The 19366-nt window shown below is 38.5% G+C and overlaps 2 protein-coding genes across 4 annotated transcripts; both read right to left on the bottom strand.

Moving 5' to 3' along the window:
- Positions 1-3036: 3036 nt before the first annotated feature.
- LOC109704188 lies at positions 3037-8066 on the bottom strand. 2 transcript variants are annotated; one of them, XM_020224945.1, is made up of 4 exons: positions 7961-8066; positions 6336-7169; positions 5143-5167; positions 3037-4766 (listed from the first exon to the last, which is right to left on the bottom strand). In XM_020224945.1, exons 2-4 carry the CDS (start codon positions 6772-6774, stop codon positions 3725-3727), a joined length of 1506 nt encoding a protein of 501 aa, XP_020080534.1. In that variant the 5' UTR covers positions 6775-7169; positions 7961-8066; the 3' UTR covers positions 3037-3724. The 2 variants fall into 2 exon arrangements, with proteins under 2 accessions (XP_020080534.1, XP_020080535.1); XM_020224946.1 differs by lacking the exons at positions 5143-5167; positions 7961-8066 and having other exon boundaries at positions 6336-7791.
- LOC109704189 (phosphoglucomutase, chloroplastic-like) lies at positions 7940-12849 on the bottom strand. 2 transcript variants are annotated; one of them, XM_020224948.1, is made up of 10 exons: positions 12522-12849; positions 11585-11633; positions 11408-11476; positions 11104-11172; positions 8956-9097; positions 8761-8842; positions 8620-8666; positions 8433-8510; positions 8238-8343; positions 7940-8143 (listed from the first exon to the last, which is right to left on the bottom strand). In XM_020224948.1, exons 6-10 carry the CDS (start codon positions 8813-8815, stop codon positions 8076-8078), a joined length of 354 nt encoding a protein of 117 aa, XP_020080537.1. In that variant the 5' UTR covers positions 8816-8842; positions 8956-9097; positions 11104-11172; positions 11408-11476; positions 11585-11633; positions 12522-12849; the 3' UTR covers positions 7940-8075. The 2 variants fall into 2 exon arrangements, with proteins under 2 accessions (XP_020080537.1, XP_020080538.1); XM_020224949.1 differs by lacking the exons at positions 11585-11633; positions 12522-12849 and having other exon boundaries at positions 11408-11486.
- Positions 12850-19366: the final 6517 nt, after the last annotated feature.

Raw genomic sequence — 19366 nt, 5'->3', positions numbered from 1 at the left:
ATGAAAAGCTAAATCAAATACTAAATATAAGGGTCTATGAGGACCAATCAGGAACACCGCTATCTAGTATCGTCCTCACGCACCGCCTCGACCCTCATCACCCGTGCCACCTGAAAAATGGTGGGGGTGAGAATATGTAAACATGTCTCCTAGTGGGTATCACAAGCCGACAAAGGCGAGGAGTACTTACCGGCAAGAGGAAGAGATAACCAAAGCAATAAATATGTATCGTAAGGTCAGTAGCAAAGAGATAATAACAAGAAATAAATGTGAAATACCGCTACTGAATAGAAAACAACAACTAAGCACAATCAATAGGTATACTGGAATAGTAGCAATAATGGTTAAGAAAGAAATACAACTTTTAATCAATACATAACTATCTGCTACTGTAACTAATCATAAAATGTACCAATGCATCAACTGGGTGAACAAAATCAATAACCAAAACCACTGTCGTCTTGGTCGAAAGACCTCAGGCTAAACCACATCTTGCTCGCCCACCTGGCATATAACCCTACCAGGCACCTTGTAGGGTTCACGGGTCGAAAGTGCGATTACTTTTTCGAAAAAGAACACCCTCTTGCGGTGGATCAAACCGCTGGTGTACATGAAAATACTCATGAGCTGTGGCAATCGCTGCAATATTCTCAATAGCCCACAACGGCAACTAGCCGAAAGAATAATCCGCAAAGTTCGACCAAATCAAGTCCACTAATTTCGAAGGAAATGTCACCATATCACTGACCTATAAGGTCTATATAACCAAGTCATCATGTACGGGATACGAAAGGTCATCATGTCAAGTCAGGTCATAGGTCACTAGAGATGTCACCGACCACAAGGTCCACTAATGTCAAATCATGTTATGTACAAATACGTGTGTCACCGACTAGAAGGTCATTAATTATCTCATCTACTATGATCATGTCAAAACAGAAGTTCCACTGACTACAAGATAAACTAATGTCAAGACACAAAATAGATGACTACGAGTGTCACCGACTCTAAAGTCAACTAATGTCAAATCTACTACAAGTGTCATCAACTATTGTAGCACACTGAACTTTAGTAAATTGCAAGGTTCCAGTGTTAGAATAGTGTTTTGTGCTATTTCTGGTGATTTTGAAGGTCGTTGACTGGGTACCGACCAATTGCTCGTGTTTTGAGAACTCGAGGAGGAGTACTTAGCACCAAAACTCGTAAAATCAGGTTTTGGGTACTGAGTACCGGTACCTGGGTGAGGTACCGGTACCCCAGTGAGTGACCGAGGCATGCTGCTCTCCGGTTTGAGTTTTAGGGTATCGGGTACCGGTACTTAATCGAGCGAGTACTGGTACGTCGTAGTCTGAATGCTTGACCGAGGCTCGGGTTGAGCAGATTTAGGTGCAGAGTACCGGTACTAGTCCCCGAGTACCGATACGTAGTGTGGAAAATTGCAGTTCGTGCAGTTTGTAAATTTTGAGTTTTGAGGGGCTTGAGTGGATATTGTTACAATGTGTTTATATAGCTCTTCACCCTCTTCCTTCCTCAGTTGACTGAAGCTTGAGAGAGAGAATAGAGGTGGGTTTTGCTCTTCTTCTTTCTTGATTTTCTCCTCTAAACTCTTGAATTTTTTAGGATTGATCTCTTTTTCTTCTTCTCCACCATGAATGCTTGCACCATGAAGCTTGGAGTTGATGGGAGGAACTTGTTGATGGATCAAACTTCAACCCTGGTGTAAGTTTTGGGGTTGCCTAAGGATCTATCTAGATTGTATCTAACACCTAGAGGGGGGTGAATAGGTGTAATAGCCAAAAACTACAAATCTCAATGTGATAAAAATAAATGCAGAAAATAAAAATCACACCGAGATTTACGTGGGAAAACTCCAACTTGGAGAAAAACCCATGGAACCAATACGCGAAAAAATAATTCACTAAGAGAAAAGATTACAAGGTGATTACCGACTCCACGGACTCGACCTCTCTTAACCTCCTATGAATCTCGCGCAATCCTCCGGGTTGTCCACGCCCTCACGTTCGAATCCATGAACGCCACGTTCCGAATTCACAAAACGCCTCCATTCTGAATCCACAAAGCTCACGATCCGAATCCACGAACCGCCGTCAATCACGCCGAATCCACGACGCTGTCATGAAGAGCATCATGATTATGATGATCCTTCGCTTAGAGTATCGATAAAAACCAGGAAATAGATCTCCAAGCGAAGCGAAGATCAAATCGACATATTAATATCAAATTATAATCTCTCGATTTGACCTAAAAGAGGCTTTATGAAGAAAATAGGTTTTTGATGAAATCCGAGCCTCTAGGGTTTCTCAAACATGTATTTTCGTGATGCTTGATATGTTAGAGAACCCCAATAACTTATTTATAAACTTTAGAATCAATCGGAGTCGGATTAGAAAGTTTTCATAATTTTACACTGTACCGGTACACGTGAGGTTGTCACCGGTTACACGATGACGGAACAAAAATCTGCGAAGCCAAAGTCGATGGCTGTACCGGTACGGGTCAATTGTTGTACCGGTACACAGTGCATTTTTCAGACATAGCACTGTTTCGGGTTCCGCAGAGTTCCGAAACACTTTCTAATCAACTAAATATGGATAATAATGATTCTAAAGCCTATAACTAAGTATGAATCACCATAACATGAAGTAAAGACTTTACCTGAGCATCGTGATTTATGTCGTGAGTTATCTCCGCCTTCTCCGAAGTCTTAGATTCTTCGTTCTTTGATGATATGCTCCGAAACCTTCAAGACTCCGACTTAATCCACGAAACTTGCCAACATACAAGACTTAACAATCTCCCCCTTTGGCAATTTCGTGACAAAACTCACAATAGGTCAAAAATTAAATCTTAAAGAAAAATGAAGTTCAAATGTCATCACCAAAACATTGAACTCCTCGCGTGTAGTCCAAATACAATAAGAAACTCAAAAGTACATCATAAACTCCTAAAACAGACTCTATGACTTAGACACAACTAGGAGTCTTGAAGTCTTGATGTCCTGCAAAATAAATCAACCAAAAAGATATAGAAATCTTACATTCAATTCAATGTTTTTATTGTACTCGATCCTTCTCCCCCTTTGTTCATCACTTCTTCTCACAAAACTTTAAATCCTCTCTATCCTCTACTTTGATCAATACCTGTTCTTCTTATGATCTACCTGTTCTTCTTATGATCTCCCCTTTTTTGTCAAAAATTGCCAAAAGAAAGCATATAGATAGGAAATACCCTAAGAAGCAAAAGAGTAGTCAAGTCATAGTTACAGGCCTAAAGCAAAAACAAAAACATGCAAAGGTAAGATAAACCAACCAAGCTAAACTAAAACATCATTCTACAAAGCAAACACAGTGAAGTAAACAGACTAAGTTCGAGGAAGGAATCACTCCGTATCCTCGTCATCATCATCGTCAGCTCCAGCTCCAGCTCCAGTTCCAGAACCTCCCGCATCCGAAGCTCTAGTATATGGAGGAATAAGAGGATGTCGCGATGTCGATCTGGTATAAGCGGGCTGAGTAGGAAATATATCATCATGCCTACATCCCAATTTTTCTATCATCCTCTTCATGCCCACCTCCACCTTCCTAGCAAGATCTGCCACTTTCTTCTTTACAGTAACCACTCCCCCTGAACTGGAAGATCCCTTACGCTCTGCTCAAGGTGGAGGTGCCAGGCTAGAAGCTGCTCGCGATGGTCCTTTCGTTTGCTAAAAAGTTTTTAACGTGCTAACTGACTTGGCCCAGGTAACAGCATCGATTGGACCAAGACCAAAATCATACTTCTCGCAAGAAACATCTACTCCATTCTCCTGCAGAATCATCGTGATCAATAGAGAAAATGGAAGTAGATCCCGTCGGGCAGAAGCCTGAATGACATGAACCATCCGCTGCCACATCAGAAAAGGGATGTTGACGTTCAAACCATATGCTTGCTCCGGGTGACCAAGTAGATATAGCAGAACCAAACGATCCCAACGAATCCTCTTTGTTCCAATCGTTGGTTGCACATTGTAGCTCAAAACCAAGGACAGTAGATGATACTCTAGGCGCAAGTCCTTTGACTCCACATAAGCACGATTAGTTTGCACTCCAGCCTTGCAGATAGCTTCTACAACTGTATCCCAGTGGGATGAAGATTTAAATCCCCCTGATGTATAGAGAAGACCAGCAGTGTCCACGTTCATCCCCAAAAGCTCTCCAATAGTGTGTGGTGTAACGAGGACCTTCTGCTGACGCACGAATGTCTCAAATAGAAAAGTCCCGATCTCCTCATCCTCTGCAAGTACCTTCCCGTTCATATAGAACTCACGAATGAGTTCCACAAAAAATGGAGCGCGAGCAGGAAACCGACCAACTGGCTCAATAAGAACTCGCTGAAGTAGCCGCCCGAAGTCAGGAACGTCATGTATAAGATCATTGAAGTTGACATAACGCTCGGCAATGCATGACTTGCTTATGAACATCCTCCGCCGCTCGGGGGGAACATCCACGGACTGTTTTGAACGACCCTCACGAGCACGAGAACTACCTCGTGAGGACTCTCTAGCTATACCCTTTCCTTTGTCAGGACGAGCAACAGGTTCTTCCGCTTCCTCGGGAGAACTAGCCTGATAATCTGGATCGGAACCAGATGACTCAGCAGTAGTACATGTCCTCTTAGAGGCCCCTCGACGACCCCTACCACGCCCACGACCGTTCCCAGCGGCCATAAGCACCAGCAATGTCAACACGAGGAAAAACGCCATTTTCCTACACAATAAGAGCATATATGAACACAATTTTTCGAAAAATTTGTAAAAATAACGAAAAACTTTTTAATATTCTTAGAATGCATACTAACACTATTTCAAACTAATTCATGCAAAAAATTTCATCAAAAATTGATATTTCAACACAAATCCCGAAATTCCAAGCATATCGAAATTTAGATCACAAATTAGCAAAAAATAAGATGTTTTGACATGATTGAAGTGACTTAGAAGCAAGATAATATCCATAAACACTAATCTACAGCAAAAAATTGCACCAAAAATGATTAAAAACAGGGATCTAACATGAACTCAGAATTTTTCCGGAAAAAATGCAAAAACGAGATGAAATCATGAAATTCCAACAAAAGACTTACAAATTTAGGGGGGAACTTCGTGGATCTGGAGGAGGAGGATCCCAGGGAATCGTAGAAACAGAGAGAAAGAGATTTAGTTTTGAATTTTGCAAGAAATAAAACTCTATAACCGGTTATATAAGCCGCTGCTACCGTAACCGTATCGGTACACGGGTTTGTGTACTAGTACACAACCCCAGATTTCAAAAAATTTGCATTAAAAATTCATTTAACTTAAATTAATTTTATATAAATTAAGGATTTTATTCCAAAAATTATTATAATAAAAATAAAATATTATAAGATTTTAAAATACATCGAAACACCAAAATTTCATTATCAAAAATGACCTTAAGTTTCAAAATCATCAAGATGTAACGGTTCACGAAAAATGATTTTTAAAAATTCGGCAAAATTGATACCAATTTATCGCAATCCGTTCAAAATAGAGATTTAACTAACATGATACCGGGGGTGGCTCTTTGAGCATCTTTTTCAAACTAACACCTTATAACTCCGAAAATTCTAAAATATTCAAAAAAAAATTTCAACATTTTCGGTTAATCAATTCAATCTTCATGTGGTAGCTTCACACACTTGCCGGACGACCGGGGTAGTAGTTCTTTCCTACATGTGGTAGTTTCACACACTTTCACACTCCTTGTGAGACATAACTCTTTCCACATCTTTTAAACATAGGAGTATCTTCTTTTTTTTTTAAATACATCAAAACTCTCCCTTAATTAGACAATCTCACAATTGAAAGTAATTTTGACAAAATTTTAATCGATTAGTGAATATCCATCCATCATATTCAACACTCACAACTGAGATAGATTAATCACCAAGAAATCAAATTTGATTTCAAAATTTTTATGAATATATGTATTAAGAAATCATATATTAAATTTTCGTCAAAATAATAAACAGTGGAGTAAAACCGATAATTAATATGAATTTAATTCAAGATGAATTTCGGTTAAAACACTTTGAAAAAATTCTAATCTCCCCAAAATAAAGATTTTCAATCGTCTCCTTCCTCAAAGAAAAATTTTAAATTCCCAAACATCTTTCCTCAAAAACAAATAAAATTCAAGCACCAAAAATCGGCTAAATATGTAATGCAATGAATAAAAATATGCAACAAGCACCAATCAAAGCATTTACATAAAAAAACAAAAACGAACTAAGAGTACAACAAGGAAAGATATCACCTTTCCGAATCCAAACTTGTCGGATTTTGCGTTGTCTTGTCTTGTCGACTTTAGGTGCCGTTTGCTTTGATTTTTGATCAACCGTTGGTCGTTTCGTCCCTTGAGGCTTTAGAACCCTCATAGCTTGCGATTTAGGTTGACCTTGGCGTTGCGGCATAGAAATCTGGTTTGCTTCGGATGCTTGATTCAATTGATCTTTCTTTTGATTCCTTGGGGGATGTCGAGTCGTAGATGGTGCCGATTGAGCTTTAGAAGTTGCCGAATGATTCTTCTTTATTTTTACTGGACAACTTTTTTTGATGTGTCCATTGTTTCCACATTGATGACATACTTTTTTCTTTAAAGTTGTTGAGATTTTAGATGTCGCCATTTGATCCTTCTCAACATATGTCCTTTCATATCCAAGACCAAGCTTGTTCGTTTGACCCAATCCGAGCATATGATCTAGTTTCTTTGATCCAGAAGAAAATTTTTAAAGATCGGATTTGAGTTGACAAACTTGACTAGTTAAGACTTGATTGGATGCATGAATTTCCTGAAATTGATGCTCTAAAAATCCAATCTTGTCTTTAGATGATTTGACCGTTAATTCCTCTTTCTCTAGCTTCTTTTGGAGGATCGAATTGTTTTTCAATATTGCTTCCCTTTTCTCCTCAAGAGCTTTATTCGTGGTCTTCAAATTTTTGTTCTCCTCTTCAATGTCCAATAACCGACACCTTAACTTCTTACTGAGCTTGGTCATCCTTTTCGAATCAATAAGAAGTTGGTTGTATGCTTCCGCTATATCCTCGTCGTTTGATTCCTCCTCGCTTTCACCGATATCGCTCGAAGTACCTTGCACGGAAGGAGAAATACTAGAATTAGAAACAATTGAGGATAAGCACATAACATTAGACGAAGGCAAAAAATTATTAGCAAGTAAACACTACAAGAAAATGATTTATAAGTGACGGTAAAAAACTGTCACTAAAAATAAAAAACTTGTCACTAATAGTTTTAGTGACGATAAATACCGTCACTCTAAATTGTCACGATAGATCCCGTGGCAAATAGATTTTGCCACGGAAAAAAAAAACATTGTCATTAAAAATAATATTAATGACAAATTAATTTTGTCACTAAATATTATCTAATTGTCACCAAATAATATTTACGAAATGGTTGAACATTAAAAATAGTAATCTTAGGTGACAACATATGCCGTCACTAATAGTTAGTGACATCACTATCCATCACTAAATGTTGCATTTATGACGATAATTATTCACTACACACTAATATTTAGTGATAATAAAGTTTGTCATAGAATATTACATTAATAACGATAATATTCATACCGATTTATTTGTCACCATTATTTGTCACTACATTGTCGGTCATAAAACCAACTAGTTCCAAACAACTAACTGAAATTTATAATAAAAACAAATCAACAAGATTTTTATGTTCTAATAACGAAAAACATTAATATTCTCACATTCATCATACAAAATATCTCCCAATATATCCAATATATCCAATTTTTTAAGTACATGACAAATAGTCTTTAAATTTAAACTAAATGATTCGATCTAAAATAAATACATTTGATTATATGGTCCACATCCAAGCAGATTCTTGCTTACACTGAAATAAAAAGGGGGGAAAAGGGAGCTGAATGCTTTATCTTATTGCCAAAAATGGGCATAGGCCCATCATATAAATAAAAGAATTGGTCATGCCGATCCCTTCAACTATAGTTCACGTGATGACTGTAGGCTTCTCCCTTCCAGTGAAGTTATTCAGCTTAGCAACCGACAACGCGATATCTAGGGCAGGGGAACGCAAAGGGTAAGTATTAAGGAAGAAAAACATGGACCTCTTTTAACCCTTCAAAAATGAGCGCTTGAAAAGATCAGGTACCTATTAGAGGCTTCAATGCTGTTTGAGCATCCATGTCGTGCTTGGAGACGTCGGGCTCGAATTGCTCAATGTACACTCGTACTGTTGCGCCTGCTGATCCAGTCCCCTGACATGCGGTATAAAGTAACTTGAGTAATAAAATCCAAGCGATCTCATAAAAACCTCATTTTATCATGTATAGATCAGGATGTGTACCGAAAGACGATACATAATCCTTGATCCATATGTGAAAACAAACCGAAGGCCTTGCTTCGCTGCCACACTTCCATCGACCTGACAAAGCGGGATATTTAGTAATTGAGGTATGCAGAAAGAGTATATATTCCCAGGAAGTATAAGAAGCACTAAGCAATCGAAAGACCATTATTAAAGAGAAACTTACAGGGTCAGTGTAGGAGACATCGTCAGCAAATTTGAAGGTATAATTCTCTGAAATAAAAACAGAAAATAGCATCATTAAAACGTTAAATGGGCTGGTATTAACCTAAATTTTTTAACAAAATTTTCAGTTTAGATATGAAACCATGTTTATCGCCAGGTTTGCTTTTTGAGATCAAGTCCCTAAGGTGCTCCATCATTTGGTTTGCTCCTGCAGATTCACATTCCTGAACGACACCGAGATTAGGTGAGATCCAATTCTAGTTGCTAATTTAATATGGAAAAGCAAATAAATTTGCTAAGATATACTTATCCTAGACTTAGGAGAGAGCGTGCTTACTTCATAATCGTATCTCGAGAAGAAATTCCTGCCGTAGGTGGCTCAGTGCTCCTTGGCAATGTCTGCGACAGAGACCAGCATCTCGCCCACCTTCTTGTCTTTGTTTTTGTATGCGATGATGGAAAGCCAAGCCAAAACAGCCCTGGGAATAAAAAAAATATATAAATTAACTGAAAGTAAAACAAAAATATAAATTGATAGTAAGGTAAGTTTAATTACAATACGAAATTGACATTCAATGCCTAAACAAAATATATTTTAAATCAAATAATGATCAAGCGAGAGCCAATAGCCATAATCAAAGAGATAAATCAGCTTCAGCCATAGGAATAACAGTATACTCTAATTAGATGTAAAGAAGGAAAGCGACAATTTTCCATGCTACTGTATGGTTTGGGGATAAATATAGAAGCGATAACTTTTTTATGTTTTCATCTCCATGTTATCCTACTATTCAGGGAAAAACCAATAATAAAAACCAATTATAAATTTCATTGGCTATTGAACTGATGAGCCATAACTATAGAAGTATGCGATAAAGTGAACACCACTCTAATGGGCGGATGGAACTGTTACTCTGGGTTCATCCTAGAACTGTTACTCTGGGCGGATGGAACACCACTCCAAACGAACAACAAGATTTTCATCCAGCTGCTCTCAGGCATAGAACAAACTTATCTAATGCAGAAGAGGTATTTCATTTATGTGTTAGACAAAAAGCACAAATAACTAGTAAAAGCAACTAAGAATTATGAGAAGAACAACAAAATATTTGTAATAATTTGACAGAAATGTTGGATAACGGCCTCATGCATTTCTTTAGCTAGGAACATAGGATAGAAATAAAAATTCTTTTTCTATTTTCAGCTGGAAAAGAGCATTGGTTTTAACAGAGAACAAGAAATGAAAGGATTGATAAAACTATAAGAAGCCAATCTTCAATCTTTGTTGAGTTTGAACCTAAACAAATATTTTTTTTAAAAATCATCTAATGACAACAGTAGACATGCTATAATGAATTTCTCTCCTTCAATACATACCTCCAATAATTCCTGGTAATCAGAAACAGGATCTATCACCTCGACAGTGAAGTTGCCGTAAGTGGTAACTCCTAGAGAGGATAGGTCAATATCTGGAATATCTGCGATTTTTATTTCTGAAATCTATATGCACGAGTTTGACTAGTTACTAGCCAGAAAATTGATGTATAAGGGTTGAGAGAGACTCCATAGAATTGAACAACAAATATATTAGTTAATATTTACAGTAACTAGGGCTTTCAACAAGACAATATGAACCATGCCCAAGCTTCGGACTTAAAGATGTGCTCAGGCTTAATTTAATTTCAAGACAAACTGGGATCTAAATGCTAAAGCTTGGCTAGTTAGCTATCCAACCGAAGCCACCGAACTGAGCCTATTAAACCGACTAATTCACTTTTCACTTAAAAGTGGTTCTGTTAGGAAATTTACACAAATACCTGAATTTAGGACTACATGTAAGTGCAAGGTTCTTTCAATTTTATACTTTAGCAACCCCGAAAATATCATGGTCTTTTCAACACAACATTATTAAACATTTTTATAGGCGAAGCAATTAATTGATAACAAATAAAACATAACTTTTCTCAATGATTCAAGCAGGTATAATACTTGCTTCTGATTTCTGCGAGCGATTAAACGCCTCTCTCTGAAATTCAACTTGTTCATTAACAGCTCGGATCATTTGCAACTGGTAAGATGAACATCAGGTTTCCCAAAAACATAAAATGTTAATGGAAAATTTGTAAACTTATTCAAATCATTGATGCGGTATAGTTCAAGAAGCATTTGCCACAAGAAGTTGCTTGTTCAGCATTAGACATTACATGTAACCTCATAAATTTCACAAGTTACTTGAAGTTCAATTAACAATCTGCAGTTTTAACAATAAAAAGTGATAAAAAGGAAATAGAATGTGCAATAAAAGGAACAGAATAAATCACAAAAATGGCGAAATTGTATGATACAGCAACAATAAGAGTCCAAATTGTTGATGGAACAAAAGTCATCGGAAGAAAACAATCACTGACCAAATGAGATTCAGCAAACTTCGAAAAAGTAATTAGAATTTTAAAAAAAAAGGAGAAAAAAAAAACAAGGGACATACCGAAATAGTGTTCCCATATATTTCGTTGGTAATTGATTCTGGTGTAGGTTGTCCACTGCTGTAGTTAAACTGCAAAAAAAAAGGTGATTAGAAAATACTTAATGCCAGGCAGTTGCTTCCATATATTTCACTTATGTGTTTGACCAGTTCAGTTGTTCCTCCTTTTTTTTCACATTGCATTTGGTAGAATAAGGGAATAATAAACCCCCTATAATCCTCCAACCAAATAATCCTCAGAATATTCAAGCATATACACAATTACAAGGATACTTCTATTGAGTTTAGTTATTAAAAGGACATATACCTTAATTCCCCAATCATAGTCCGGCCCACTAGGATTATGGCTTGCACTCATGATAAAACCACCATTCGCCTACCGAACATTTAAGCGAAAAGGCAACACCAATATTCCCTTAAGAGACAAAATACATGAAGAAAATAACAAAATAGGTTCTGAAAAAGGAGCAAATCAAATGCATACCTTTCTTTTGTGAATTACTGCAGAAACAGGAGTTGACATGAGACCATCCCTGACAGGAAAATTGCATAATTTATTTAGTTACATATATAAAATAAGCAGACCATACTTGATCTTCCCAAAGCATTTTGGAAGTGAAAATTTTTAAAGCTAGCATGAAAATATCTTTTTCCCTTGAAGAGACATATCAAGCATTCCACTTAACAACATTTTGTAAAGACCATATTACAATTCAGTTACAGCAGTCAACACACAAGTTGAATAAAAGGCCATCCAGTGCTCGATGAGGAAAAACAATTCAACCACAATATTCAATTTAATTTGTTTTTTAATTGAGGACTCACAACTTGAAGAGGTTTGCATTATTTTCAGTGCCATACATTAGAGAATCAAATATAAAGAACTTCAAAACCAGTCAAATGAGCCAAACCAACAAGTCATCTTATATTGACATATAGATTAGCTTTATGAATGCTAGGTCCATCAAAGAGGTTGTTTATTCATTAAAAAATTATGGAGAAATAAAAGAAAAGTAGGCATGTTCCTTTGTAGGTTCACAGATCCTATCATAAGTAGTTTCACAGAATCACATGTGCTAGATTTAGAGACCGAAGTAGTCTCCTTCCCTCCCTAATTATCAGTGAAAATACAAAATGTACATACATACATTCTAATATGTTGTTATCTCTGTAGATATGTACAAATCAGACCACCGCATATTATTCTCTTAGAAAAAGTATTGAGGTAAAAAGAGTAGGATCTTTTTGAAGCAACCACCACATATTATTCTCTTAGAAAAAGGATTCATCACGAATCACTCTTGATCCTAAAGATTCATAAGAACATGAACAAAAATATTAAATATTTTTAAAAAAATCAACACGAATCACGTCAATCCTAAAATAAACCAATCAATTGAAAGAGAAAAAACCCCAAATACCTATAGATCCCGAGATCGGGGGTATCATCCGAGGACCCCAAGGAGCGGATGCTTGAAGCCGAAGCCGAGCCCGACACCGACCCGCCGACGCCGACACCGCCGCCGTGCTCGTGGTGTGCGGCTGCAGGGAGTGGCGAGGAGATGGACGCGGGGTCGGGGAGCGGGTGCGCCTGTGTCGTTCGCTGCTCGCAACCGCCGTTGAAGCTCCGCAGCGGCTCCCGTCCCCTCCGATTCCGCGTGGTGATCGCCGGAGATCTCTCCGGCGGCGATCGCCGGAGATCTCGGCAGGAACAAGAGCTGGATACGAATGGGAAAGGTCTGGGAGAAAAAAAATGTCGAGGTATGCTAATGTTATTAGGTGAGGCTCGGGAACTTAAAATGTAACATAAAAATACGAATAAATAAAAAAGGTATTAATATTTTTATAAACATTAGTTGTGGTATAGTGGTTAAGAGAGATAGAAGATTTGTTAAGGTTGCGGTTTCAAGTCCCAGTCCCTTATTTTTTGTGACAGTTTTTTTTGTGTTTTGTAACTAAAAGCTTTTTTGGTGACATACGAAATTCAAATCCGTAGCAAATGCACTACTTTTTTGTAGTGAAAGCAATATGATCATCCTTTTCTTTGTCACTTGAAGATGATTCACTTGAAGTAGAATCATCCCAAGTTTTTGCTTACAAAGCCTTTTGTCTGTAAGTCTTCTTAGAAGGACAATCCGTTGCAATATGGCCGTAGCCTTTGCATTTGTAGCATTGAATTTCGCCTTCAAATTCATCTTTTTCTTTCGAAGACTTTGCAAGTTTTTTATTCTTAGATTTAGAACTTGAAGATTGTTTAGAAAAAGATTTATGCTTCGAAGATGAAGCCTTGTCCGAATTGTTCTTCTTTCAAAAATTCCGTCGGAACTTCTTTGTGAGGAGTGCAAGTTGATGTTCAAAGTCCGCAATTGAGATCTCTTCGTCGGAATCCGAGTCGTCATCTTCTCACTTTGTCGATTTGAGTGCAACCCCTGTACTTTTAGAAAAAGACTTGAAAGAAGATGGATTAGTAGGAAAAGTTATCTCATACGTTTGTAAAACGCCTACTAATTCCTCTACTTTCATCTCGTCCGGATGCTTAACGGTTTCGATCGCAGCAACCTTTGCCCGAAAGCATTCCGGAAGAGTTCGAAGAATCTTTCTAACAACCTGTGCATCCGGGATTTTCTCTTCCAAGTTAGCGCATGTATTGACTACGTCTTGTAGACGCGTGTAGTACTTGGTAAAGGTCTTATTTTCTTCTATAAAAATCGAGTCAAATTTGCTTGTTAGCATTTGTAATTTTTGAACCTTTACTAAGCTTGTTCCTTCATGCGTAACTTGTAGAGTATCCTAAATTTTCTTTGCTGTTTCGCATGCCGAAACACGAGTAAACTCCGTTTGCGATAAAGTGTTGAATAAAGCATTAATTCCTTTACCGTTAAACGAAGATGACTCGTTTTCATCTTTCGTCCACTTGTTCCATGGTTTGGGAACGGTAGCATTATCGACGACTTCGGTAGGATGCTTCCAACAGAATTCAATAGCTTTCCATATACGCTCATCGATTGCAATTAGAAAAGCTCTCATGCGAACTTTTCAATAGGCATAATTTGTGCCATCGAAGAGTGGTGGTCGATTAATGTTACCGCCTTCGGCCATTAGATAACAATATATTTAGATCCCTCTTTGATACCAATTGTAAGTTTTGGGGTAGCCCAAGAATCTATCTAGATTGTATCTAACACCTAGAAGGGGGTGAATAGGTGTAATAGCCAAAAACCACAAATCTCAATGTGATAAAAATAAATGCAGAAAATAAAAATCACACCGAGATTTACGTGAAAAAACTCCAACTTGGAGAAAAACCCATGGGACCAACATGCGAAAAAATAATTCACTAAGAGAAAAAGATTACAAGGTGATTACCGACTCCACGGACTCGACCTCTCTTAACCTCCTATGAATCTCGCGCAATCCTCCGGGTTGTCCACGCCCTCACGTTTGAATCCACGAACGCCATGTTCCGAATCCACGAAACGCCTCCACTCCGGATCCACGAAGCTCACGATCCAAATTCACGAACCGCCGTCAATCACGCCGAATCCACGACGCCGTCATGAAGAGCATCATGATTATGATGATCCTTCGCTTAGAATATCGATGAAAACCAGGAAATAGATTTCCAAGCGAAGCGAAGATCAAATCGACATATTGATATCAAATTACAATCTCTCGCTTTGACCAAAAAGAGGCTTTATGAAGAAAATAGGTTTTTGATGAAATCCGAACCTCTAAGTTTCTCAAATATATATTTTCGTGATGCTTGATATGTTAGAGAACCCCAATAACTTATTTATAGAGTTTAGAATCAATCAAAGTCGGATTAGAAAGTTTTCACAATTTTACACAGTGTATCGGTACAAGTGAGGCTGTCACCGGTTACACGATGACGGAACAAAAATCTGCGAAGCCAAAGTCGATGGCTGTACCGGTACGAGTCAATTGCTGTACCGGTACACAGTGCATTTTTCAAACATAGCACTGTTTCGGGTTTCGCAGAGTTCCGAAACACTTTCTAATCAGTTAAACATGGATAATAATGATTCTAATGCCTATAACTAAGTATGAATCACCATAACATGAAGTAAAGACTTTACCTGAGCATTGTGATTCATGTCGTGAGTTATCTCCGCCTTCTCCGAAGTCTTGGATTCTTCGTTCTTCGACGATATGCTCCGAAATCTTCAAGACTCCGACTCAATCCACGAAACTTGCCAACATACAAGACTTAACACCTAGCACATCATGGCTTAAGTTGAAGTTTGTTTTGAGGTTAGAACACTTCTCTTACACTCTATTTAAGAGATTTGAAAGAGATTTGGGAGAAAACCTAGTTTTTGGAAAACTAGGGTTTATATTGGGGTTTTCCAATTGTGAGCTTTTGGAATGGAATTGATGTGTAGAACACTCTTATTGGTTGGATTTGAAACTTCCTAGCTTCAATTTGGACTTTGGACAAGCTCCACATGATCAAAGGTAATTTTCACCTATTTTATGCTTGATTTTTGGTGAATTTTGTTTAATGTTCATTCGAAGCTCATAACCCTTTGGAAATTTTTCTTAGGGTACTAGAAGCTTGGAGGGCAACTTCGTTCGAAGGAACGAAAGGGGTTCGAGGAGTATCCGGTGGGTTTGACCTCACTGAAATGGGTGAACTCCCTCTATGTCTCCTATAATGTTATAGGATTTTAATGGTTGCATAATCATGTTATTCTTGTCATGATAGAATTTTGAGATGCATGAAATATATGTGTTCTGTATAACATGTTGCATACTCTATGTAGTAGAGGTAAAACAACATATATGCAAATTGCATGCTCTATTTAGTAGAGGTAAATGGCATACTCTAATTAGTAGAGGTTAGTTGACATATTCATGATAGTAAACATGTTGTGGCTTGAGTTGTGCTAAGCCCCTTTATGCAAAATACGGACATATATGTTAAAGGTGAGTAGTAATGGCATATGATGCATTTCATGACTTTTGGGTCTAAAGGGCTAGATCTTGAATGATATTGCATAGATAATCGCAAATGTGGACTCTTCCATGTTAGTGACAAGATATAGAGTTATGTGGCAATCGGACTAGATATATGAATTGTGGGCTTTGTGATGTTACTTGACCCTCGAGTCAAGAGATGTAATTCCAAATTATAGACATGATGAAGAGATTCCTTACATTTTTGAGTACATAAACAGCATATGCATATGATTGCTTAATTATTGAAAAATGTTTAATTACTTGACAATGCTATATACTCCATGAAGTGGAGGCATCATGTAGTAAGGCATATACATGACATTAGAAGAATTCCCTTTCTTTGCATATGGCATTATAGTGAAAGTAGCATACTTTGGTATACGGGTGAATCCCGTTAGGTTCATGATTGGGTCATAGAACCACGCTTAATAGAATGAATGAAATGTGGACCTTAGTGTGCTTGAGACATGTGACATATTGGTAGAAACACACCATTGAGTTAATTGATAACTAAACTTGACATACATGTTATAATACCCGACCTTCAGTTGTTGTTCGAGATTTCATATTTTAGACATGATGATTGGGGCCGATTACCTCGGATTGAATATTATTGATCATGCTTGCTTGCCATTATGCTCATCGCACATACTTGTGAAGGTCGCTCCCCACAAGTCGGCACTCCGGAGTTAGCCTACGCGACACAAGCTCGCCTGTCTGGTATTGGGCACCAAAATAGGATGTCGTAGGGGAGGCTCATTCCTAGAAGGGGAATGTTGACTACTACGGGGCCATTAGGCATGGCGCAAGCCGGACTACATACGTGTAGGTCCTTGACAAGATTGAATTATGACACTTAAAGTATAATGTGGAAACCACTATTAGATAGTGCATATTGGACTTGTGGATATGCATGACAGGGCATAATACTTGGATTTTATGTTAGTCATTCATGGCATCGACAGCTCTAGTGGTAGTATACCTACACCCATGTTGACTAGTATAGATTCATGGATAAATAGCAATGAAAAGCATAATTTACCACTTGTAGCATTATGGAAACGATTAACATGCATGCAAATCGGCATGGGCATATAGTTGAACATGTGAGATTAAAATATCATGTATATGTTAGTACATCTTTTGGTAGAGGCATGACTTGTTAATTAAATTGTTTAATTTACTTGCTATTCATAAGTTGTTTACTTATCATCTTACAACATGCCTCAGTTGACCTAGTGGTGTATTTCGCCTCACTCGGTGGCTTACCTACTGGGAACTATTGTTTAATAGTTCTCACCCTTATTTGTTGGTTATTTTTGTTTCAGAGCCTTCCGCGGCGAGAAAGACTAGGGATCGTGGCAAGGGGGCAGCGACTAGTTACAGCCTCATGATGTTGTGATAGATAAACCATAAGATTGCTTATTTAGTTTAGTTCTGTGAAGCATATTGTATCCTATATGAGATCCCTTGGATTCATATTGTACTCTTGATTAGATCATTGAAATCTTGAGATATTGGTTCTGGAATTTTTGTACTTAGCTGTTGTATGTTCTCGCTCTAATTACCATGTTCAGGATGGATTTCACTATTGCTCTTTATGATTGTAGTAGACGCCTTGTATACATTGTGGTTTTTGGTGTGCACGGCGGGTCAGTGCACGCGCCCGGCGGGCTTTCGCTGCAACTCGGGGTGTGACAACTATAAAGTCAACTAATATCAAATCTACTACGAGTGTCATCGACTATAAAGTCAACAAATGTCAAACCTACTATGAGTATCACCAACTATAAAGTCAACTAATGTCAAATCTACTACGAGTGTCACCGACTATAAAGTCAATTAATGTCAGGGTCATCTACTACAAATACACCATGGATGACTCAATCAACAGGAGCACCACTCTACTACTAGATCATGACCATATGAAATAGAAGTAAGTGTAGAGCGATTAACTATGAAATCAAGTAGTGTCTGAAAGCTCAACCACATCAAGCAAATAAAAGAAGATAATAATAGTAGAAATCACCGAGTAGCCACTACTTTACCGACTTCGGATCAAAGTACCCATCTCTACCGAAGAATAAAGTTGGGTCGTCGACACCCATCAATGTCTCCCGCCATGGTCTGGACCTATGCAAAGTCCCACCAAAAACATAATTAGCTCAAACCCACTAATTACAAAAGCTATGGTTTCAAGTGAAACCAACAGGCGAGCAATCGGGTTTTCGGATCTCGTTCCACGGTCATTGAAAGATCGCCCGATTGTCGCACCAACTCTTCGGAATGTCATCCCAATCCACGGGGCATTCCAAGATAAGTCTCACACAAAGTCAACCTTGCTCGCAACCCCAATACATTAATTTAATGCCATTAGGGTAGTCGCACAATTAGTGCATCAAAACAGAAAGTCAAGATCCCGGGAATCACCGATTTGGCTCCCAGTGTGCCCATTTCGACACCGGAATCACTCGCAGCCCTCACGCTGCGACTAGAGGTGTCAAACCTCACGCTAAAACTGGCCAATAAGGCTCAAACTCTGCTGCAGATAGTAGCAACCCGGACGACAAGAAACCACGCACAAAACCGCCCGATTTCTACCTTTTGGGATTCCCAATAAGCCCCGAAGTGTTCTGAAACACTACATGGGTCAAACGACCACCTTCGCTGTCCCAAAACACTCACTTTTGGATGTTGGGACAGTCGCACGCTTAGTGGCGTGATCCGGGTGCGAAATCTCTAAAATCTGTAATACTGGGTTCCTGAAAGTCAAAAATTAGCATCGAATCCCACCTAGGGTCCCTCGTTGGTCCGTGCTTCGCACTAGCGAGGTTCTAACCAAACAACAAGGCTAGGCAAAGGTTTTCGAGGCAACCATGCAGTTGGAAACCCAATGCAACGCGAAACTACGTTTTACCGGCGATTTCACTGAAAAACGCGTCGAAACCCCTTTTTGATTACACGAGGGGCTCTGGAACCTAGATGATTAGTCCAGAGGGTCACACACAGTGACCACGCACTGCCTATAGCTGCCCACACGGCCACTTTTACAAATAAACCCCTAAATATTCCAATATTGCACAATAGGTAAATATAATTGAGGTGTTTAGGGCCGACTGACAACCGTACACCTCCGGAATGATGCAAAAGCACCGACGGACAAGTCTTGACGTGCCGGACACCATGCTTGCTGTCCGGAGCACAAACGATGGGCGAGTGCGTTGGAGCAACATCAAATGTTGCGAAGCAGGTGCACCGGGAGCGACGATAGCACTACAGCGAAACA

The sequence above is a fragment of the Ananas comosus genome, unplaced genomic scaffold (assembly GCF_001540865.1).
Source record: "Ananas comosus cultivar F153 unplaced genomic scaffold, ASM154086v1, whole genome shotgun sequence".
Taxonomy (NCBI): Eukaryota; Viridiplantae; Streptophyta; class Magnoliopsida; order Poales; family Bromeliaceae; genus Ananas; species Ananas comosus.
Note: the sequence above shows the minus strand (reverse complement) of the source record. Positions and strands in the feature narration are given on the sequence as shown.

Coding starts and splice junctions, on each gene's coding strand:
- LOC109704188 (XM_020224945.1), bottom strand. CDS start 6,774: ATGCTCGGATTGGGTCAAACGAACAAGCTTGGTCTTGGATATGAAAGG. Junction 5,168..6,335: donor ACAAGTTTGGATTCGGAAAG/GTGATATCTTTC, acceptor CTCCTCCTCCAG/ATCCACGAAGTTCCCCCCTA. Junction 4,767..5,142: donor CGAAGTTCCCCCCTAAATTT/GTAAGTCTTTTG, acceptor CTTATTGTGTAG/GAAAATGGCGTTTTTCCTCG.
- LOC109704189 (XM_020224948.1), bottom strand. CDS start 8,815: ATGATGGAGCACCTTAGGGACTTGATCTCAAAAAGCAAACCTGGCGAT. Junction 8,667..8,760: donor CAAACCTGGCGATAAACATG/GTTTCATATCTA, acceptor TTTTTATTTCAG/AGAATTATACCTTCAAATTT. Junction 8,511..8,619: donor ATGTCTCCTACACTGACCCT/GTAAGTTTCTCT, acceptor CCGCTTTGTCAG/GTCGATGGAAGTGTGGCAGC.